Raw genomic sequence first — 7,419 nt, forward strand, 5'->3', positions numbered from 1 at the left:
TGATACTTTACATTAAATTAATGAATTTCATTCCTATATTTCAAAACATATATGGAAATGTTTCATTAACTAAAGTGTAAGTGAAACCTAATAAGTTTCTCTCTCTTTTGAAAAGGCCAGAAGTAATATCTATTTTATAACTATTTAATCCAGGGATTAGGAACTTGGGATGGTACCCTGATCCGAAATATTGTTTCAAGGAGTGAGATCGACTTAAGCCTCATCAAGAATGAGTTTAAGAAGTTGTATGGGAAGTCTCTTTCTAGCATGATCATGGTGAGTAAATCCTTATCTTCTACCCACTTAATTTACTGTTCTCATGCACACAGACACGGTTTTATCATCTTTCTGATAAAAAATCTGAGAATCCTATTGTCTCCCAAATAAAGGTTAAATTACACTGACTACCTTAAAGAAAAAAATCCAATCCGTCTATTATAAGAGAACCCTTCAAAATGCCTCCTCATTTTTACTATTTCTTGAAAGCTTTTACTGAAAACATCCCTCAAAAGGACTTTTGACTAAACCTTAGAGTTTGAAGCAGTAGCAGCACGTCAGTGTTCAGGTTCTGTTCAACGAATTCATGGAGTAACTTTTGAGTTCCCACTGATAAACAAGTCAAAACAACCCACATTTTTATTTGCTTTTTTTACTTTTGTTGCCTCAAGCAAAATTTATTTAGCTTGAACTATATAAAGGAATGAACTGCCAGTGAACCATGAATTTAAATGGTTGTTGTTCAGTCATTTTTCAGTTATGTCTAACTCTTCATGACATCATTTTGGGGTTTCTTGGCAGAGATATCGGAGTGGTTTATCTTTTTTCTTCTCCAATTCATTTAACAGATGAAGAAACTGAGGCAAAGAGAATTAAGTAACTTGGCCAGTCATACAGCTATAAGCATCTAAGAGCAGATTTGAACTTAGGAAGATGAATCTTCCTGACTGGAGGTCCAGCATTCTGTCCATTGTTCCACCTAGCTTCCCTTAATTTGATTGGGTTGCCTCAAAGCCATTTAGAGTATGAATTTGTGCCCAAAGATATTTTGAAATTATTCAATTCTCTTGTTCTTTGAGAACTTTAAATTTTAGATATTATAGAATTATATTCTAGGATGAAACAGAAACTAGAATGTAGATGAATATATTCTAAAGTATTTTGTCCCAGAAATGAACTTACATTACCCTTCAAAATACGAAAACAAGCTCTGGCTTTTTCAGATGCAATAGAAAATCTTCCTAGGGACAGTGATAAGTAATCAGTCCTAAGAGATTTAATTTTAAGAATCAGTTCCAAGAACACCCCTCCCCCGTATAGTGCAAACAATGGTCATGAGAATCTGGCAAAGAAATTCTTGAGCTATGTGCTTCCCCTTACCAGGCCAACATTACTACCATTTTTGACTGTAGAAATTGCTATTTAGGTTTTGAATTCTCTACTGGGAAAACCAAAAGACTGACCCCAGTGACCCTCTTAGAAGAATATTGGCCAAAGTGCATTAGAGGAAGATTTTATTTAAAGGAAAGAATTTAGCAGAGCACAGGTGGACAGCCTCAGTCTAGTTATCACAAAATCTCAAGTGTCAGAAAGAAGTTACCTATCATAAAACCAGATCAGAATTAACCTCTATCCCCTTATGGATGGTCCTCCAGTTTTAACTTGAAGGCTTCTAATGAGGAGAAATCCACTACCTTCTAGGGTAACCTATTTCACTCTTATGCTTTAATTTTAAGAAGTCTTTTCTTCCATCATTGTGAGCTCTAACAATGAGGAGCCCTACTAAGGATGACTCCTTATTGAAGCTCTTCTTCCTCTCTTTACTTACTAACGAGTAGGGACTTTGTATCATACACAGAATCACATTTCATAGGTCATCTGTTTTAACCCTTATTTGAATTATGCAATGCAAAGTTGCATAAGTAGATATTTGACATTCACTTGAAGGCTTAAAGTAAGGGGGTATCCTTCAACTCCCAACATAGCCCATCTCAATTTTAGATAGCACTAGTTATTAGAAAGCTCTATACTATACAGACACAACCTTCACAGGTCCCCTGAGTCTTCATGAAGACTTATTTAAAGTGAGGGTGATAATAGCATCTACCTCCTAAGATTATTATAAAGATCAAATGAGATAATAATAATTATAAAGCATTTAGCATGATTTCTGGCACATAGTAAACACTATATAAATGTTAGCTGTTATTAATTGGACCATTTTTAGTCATCAATTTGAAACACATGTACACACACACACACACACATCCCTTTGAACCTCCTCAGATATACTTGCACACATCAAAGTTACAGTTACTACAAACTTTATTTTTAATAGTAAACTTAGTAACTATTTGTTGAATTAGTGATTTAAAAAAAAAAGTAGTATCCCTTTCCCCAGGATACAGATGAACTTTTTTCTCACTTGAAAATGGACCTAAAGGCTCATCACGTGAATACTCTCCAAAGAAAATCTCAATAGATTAAGGCTCCTTCTTCTAATATATAATGTCAGCTTCTGCTATCTTGATAAATGAGCCTCCTTTAGGGATCTGGAAAGACTATTAATTTTCTGATGAAACTTGTGATGAATGTCTCCTCCTTCCCCTTTTCCTTCTTCCCTGATCTGAAGAAAATATACAAGATGGAGAGAGGAGAAAAGGAAAAGAATCACTTCAGACATTTTATCATATAGCTGAAATAATGCTTATATTTATGACCTAAATGTCAGGTCTTTTCCCCTTACTGCCTTGTATGGGCACATCAAGTTAATTGGTAGTTGGAAATCATAGTTAGATCTCTAAGGAAAGTTGTCTCTATTCATCTCCTCCAAAGTACAACCTGAATTGCACTGAGCAAAGGTTGGGGATGGCCTTGAAATACTGATAGAGAGTAGCTTTCATTTATAAAACACTTTCTTTTTTCACAATGGCTCTGTGTGATAGGCAGTGAAAATATCAATATCTCCATTATATAGCTACATACACTGTATGTGTAAAAAAACAATTTGACTAAACTCTTGTCCTTAATAAGCAGCAGCCCTGGTTTGAAGGGAGATCTTCTGACTTTGAGTACACTACTATTTCCACTAATAATATGCTGCTTTTAAATGAAGTTACCAGCTGGCAGCTGGGCAATTACAGGGACAGAAAAGCTCCATCTGTTCATGTTGTCCCTGATCATTGACAGTGGTGATGACTGAGCAGCCTCTGAAAGGCCCCTCTGGACTGGGATTCATTGGTAATCAATACCCTGAGTTGTGGTGGTCTTGCTGTCCTGCTCCTCGTACTGTTGTTGTTGAGTATGTGCTCGTAGACAAAGGGTATCAGTATAAAAATCTGAAACACATTCTAACAGAGAACAAGTCAGCCTCCATTCAACAAAATAGGCCCAGACATTATCCCATTTTATGGATGATCTTTCTGTTCATTTGTGTTGCTTTACTACAGATAGTAAATGCTATCTCTATTAGAGTTGGAGTCTTTAAAATTTGGGAAATTTTTCTATGTGGCTTAGAAATGAGACTAGCTTTTTTATTTATCATAGTTACTGGTTTTAAATATCAATTATCTAAATCTTAGTAACTAGAAACTAATTCATGAATTGAAGAAGACAAGTATACTTCTGGGAAGTTTCTGTACTCCTTTGACTCATAATCCCCATCCAAGAAGCCTCAGCCAATGAGCAAGCAGATTACAAAATTAGAGGGTTATTTTTAATGAAAAAAAAGAGGGAAACAAAACAAAAATTCTTTTTTCCACTTACTAGTATTTTATTTTTTTCTAATTACATATGGAGATGATCTTCAACATTCACTTTTATAAGAATTTGAGTTCCAAATTTTTCTCCATCCTCCTGCCTGCCTATTCCCAAGATAGCAATCTGATATAGATTATACATGTACAATCATGTTAAGCATATTTCCATATTAGTCATGCAAAACAAAAATTCTTCAATTAGAAATCACTAGTATTGAACATCTATGTAAATCACTTACAGCCCCAATATAGGAATTCCATCAGCATAAATCTCTGGCCTCAGGTTTTCTCATGGGGATTCTATTCTCTAATTGCTCCACTTTCAAGAAATTTTGAAAAAGTGTTTTCTCTCTCTCCCTTCTCTTCCACTCTGTGTCTCCCATTATACATCTGCCTATCTTTGTCTCTGTTTCTATCTATATGTCGGTCTCTCTCTCTCTATGGCTCTCTCTATATATGGCTCTCTCTCTCTCTCTCTCTCTCTCTCTCTCTCTCTCTATATATATATATATATATATATATATATATATATATATGCACACACATATATATATGTCTCTCTCTCTCTCTATATATATATATATATATGTCTCTATATATGTCGGTCTCTTTCTCTCTCTATGGCTCTCTCTCTATATGGCTCTATATATGTCTCTCTCTCTCTCTCTCTCTCTGTATATATATATATATATATATATATATATATATATATATATATATATATATATATATATATATGTATATATATATACACATATATATACATATATATATGTATATATATATACATATATATATATATAATCAGTTTCTTTCTTTTTCTGTGTCCCTGTCTCTATTTTTCTGTTTCTCTCTGCTTCTGTATGTTTCTGCCTCTCCTTTTCTCTATCTCTGTCTCAGTCTCTGTCTCTTTCTCTCTGTCTCTGGGTGTCTATCTTTGTCTCTGAATATACCCACTATCTCTATTTATCTGTGTGCTTCCATCTGCCTCTTTCCTCTCTATTTCCCCTCAACTTCCTGTGGATCATCATGCTAATAAGGCCACCAGACCTTTATTTATCAATAAACAAGTGAGGGCTGATTCTATTAGCTTTTATTGTGTAGTTGTTAGGTCAATTTGGTGTTAGAATTGAATATTCCATCTAATCCCTTTTAATTTATTGGCTCCAGCTTGACTGTCAGAAATTATAGAATGAAAAGGAGGAAATTTTCTCTTGAGCTAAATATTCACTTAATGAAATGCAGCCTCTGAAGTGAATCTGATGCTTCTCGTTATAAAGTTTTTATTCAGCATGGTACCAAGGAGCACCAGGTAGCAAGTATCTATCAACAAAACACAGTATTTAGCTACTAGGAAGTATAAGATCAAACCTTTGGATCTCTTTTTGTCCAAGAAAGATCATACTGAAGAGAGAGAGATGCTTAAGATTTTTTTTCTTGATCATATTAAATATACCTACTTTCTTCTGCTTGAACACAACACATATTCTCTCTTCCTCCTAACTACTTTCTCCTACCCTCTCCTTTTCAACTATAATAAGATTTACTTATTTGTCTTCTCACATCAATGGTGAGAGAAATGACTATTCCTCCCTTCTATTTAATAACTAATAATTGAATTAGGACCAAGGTTTTCCCCTTTTCTATTTACTTATTCAGAAATCTGCCCTTGTAAGTTATTCAGACAGACTTTGAAGTGTAGGACTGATACTGAGAAGAACTCAGATCTGTTCAAACGATAGGTAAATTGATGGATTCCAGTCCTTTTGTGTTTTATTCAGACAGGTCTGAGGAAATGTGAATTCTTCCTTTTGTCAAACTGATGATATGGACACAGATAATTCTCTTTGACTAAAACTGTGTGATTCTGGTCACATATCATAATCCTTCCTTAGAATAAGCTCATTTCTCATTATAATAATCAGTCTTCTCATTAATTGTTAACCAATAAGAGTTGATGTCTACCCTCAAGAACACCCAGTCTTCCAAGGAAATATAAGCTGTGAGTGGGTTCCATAAGGGATCTTTGGGCTGAGAATGGCCAAATGACCATTCTTTTATGTTGATATTATTAATAAAACAATTAATTAACTAGAAACCATGTCATCCAAGCTTTTTATATGCCACAGTGGATTTCTTTGTCTTGAAATTGTTCAGTTTAATAATTTCATCGATTAGATGAATGCTAATATATAAGATTAAAAGTTTCATGAGGACAAAGATTTCTTATTTAACTTTTGTATCTCTTCTAATACCTAACAAATTGCTTTGCACATTTTTGTTGTTCAGTCGTGTCCAACTTCTTGTGAGTTGGGGTTGCCTATTTGAGGTTGCCTTGATAAGGTTTGCCATTTTCTTCTCCAACTCATTTTACAAATGAGTAACTGAGTCAAAAAGGGTTAAATGACTAGTCCAGGTTCACAAGGCTAGTATCTGCAGCCACATTTGATCTCATGGAAATGAGTCTTTCTGATTTCAAGTTCAGTGCTCCGTCCACTGCACCACCTAGTGGTCCTTAGCTACTCTGCATCTGACTAACACTTTTAATAAACATGTGAATTGATTGATTGATTACCATTAACTCTCATTTTCTTGACACTTTTCCAGGATGACACTAGTGGAGACTACAAGACAGCTCTGCTGAATCTGGTTGGGAATGACTCCTGAAGCTTTTAGAGGCAGAAGAGAATGTCAGGAATTAGAATTACAGGATACTATTATTGTCAATACTGGAGAAATCACATCCAACAAGCTTTTATTTACAGAGTTTCTATTTTCTTTGTTGTTGTTGTTGTTGTTGTTTTTACAAAATCTCCAACCTTTTCAAGCTACTATTTCAAGCAGTTGGAATCAAATATGTCGCTCTATCTTCCCAGCACAAGAGTCCAAACTCTATATCAGGCTGAATAGGAAACCTAGGGGGCTCAATTAAGAACTGGTACTAAATGCAATCACAATACCAGGGAGGTCTTTGATAACCTTCAGGTAAGCAAAGCCCCGCGTGAAACTAGCCACATGTCTTGAATATGATAGAATTAAATCATTTAGTTCAAGGCAAGTTATCACAAGATTTAATTAGGAATGACTGAAAACAGAACACAATTTTAACAATTTAAAATATTATTAATTGGTTATCACCAGTATCTTTAAAAAAAAAAACTATCCTCATCTAGAAATTCTGGGAGATCAGTGGATGCTAAATTTCATGACATGAGAAGCTGAAGTTGTTCTATCTTATTTGCCAAATCAGCTGCTCCTGGGGAGACTGAAAGCAGGATAGGGATAGAGCAGAGAAAGGAGTTACCAGAGTCCAATAGCAATTGTTGACAGCAATTAAATTCTTAGGAAGACTCAATGTATTTGCAATAGGTGGCACTCTCTGTTGGAGAACTTCTGAATTCTTTGTTGTATTTTGCAAATTAATAAAGATTTGTATATTAAAACCTTAGGGTTTTGGGGTTTGTAGCAATCATTTGGCTGGAAACTCTTCGGACAGCTCAGTACAAGTGAAAGGGGCTCACTGGCATTCTGAAACCTCTGAATACATGATTTTATGGTGTTTTTGGCTCTGGAAGCTTTCCAAGGTAACTAGGACTGATTTCTATTTACTTCATCACTTATAACAGTTTATACTCAACCATCTCTTACCTCATTTAAATTCACC

At 34.8% G+C, this 7,419-nt stretch overlaps 1 protein-coding gene across 1 annotated transcript in view; it reads left to right on the top strand.

Moving 5' to 3' along the window:
• The window catches only part of LOC127551823 (annexin A8), a 30,286-nt gene extending 23,083 nt beyond the window's left edge, over positions 1-7,203 (top strand). The window contains exons 12-13 of the mRNA XM_051981912.1: positions 154-276; positions 6,363-7,203. Of these exons, the coding sequence (XP_051837872.1) occupies positions 154-276; positions 6,363-6,422 (183 nt within the window). The 3' untranslated portion in view covers positions 6,423-7,203. The remainder of the gene's footprint in view (positions 1-153; positions 277-6,362) is intronic.
• Positions 7,204-7,419: the final 216 nt, after the last annotated feature.

Source organism: Antechinus flavipes, chromosome 2 (genome assembly GCF_016432865.1).
Source record: "Antechinus flavipes isolate AdamAnt ecotype Samford, QLD, Australia chromosome 2, AdamAnt_v2, whole genome shotgun sequence".
NCBI classification, from domain to species: Eukaryota; Metazoa; Chordata; class Mammalia; order Dasyuromorphia; family Dasyuridae; genus Antechinus; species Antechinus flavipes.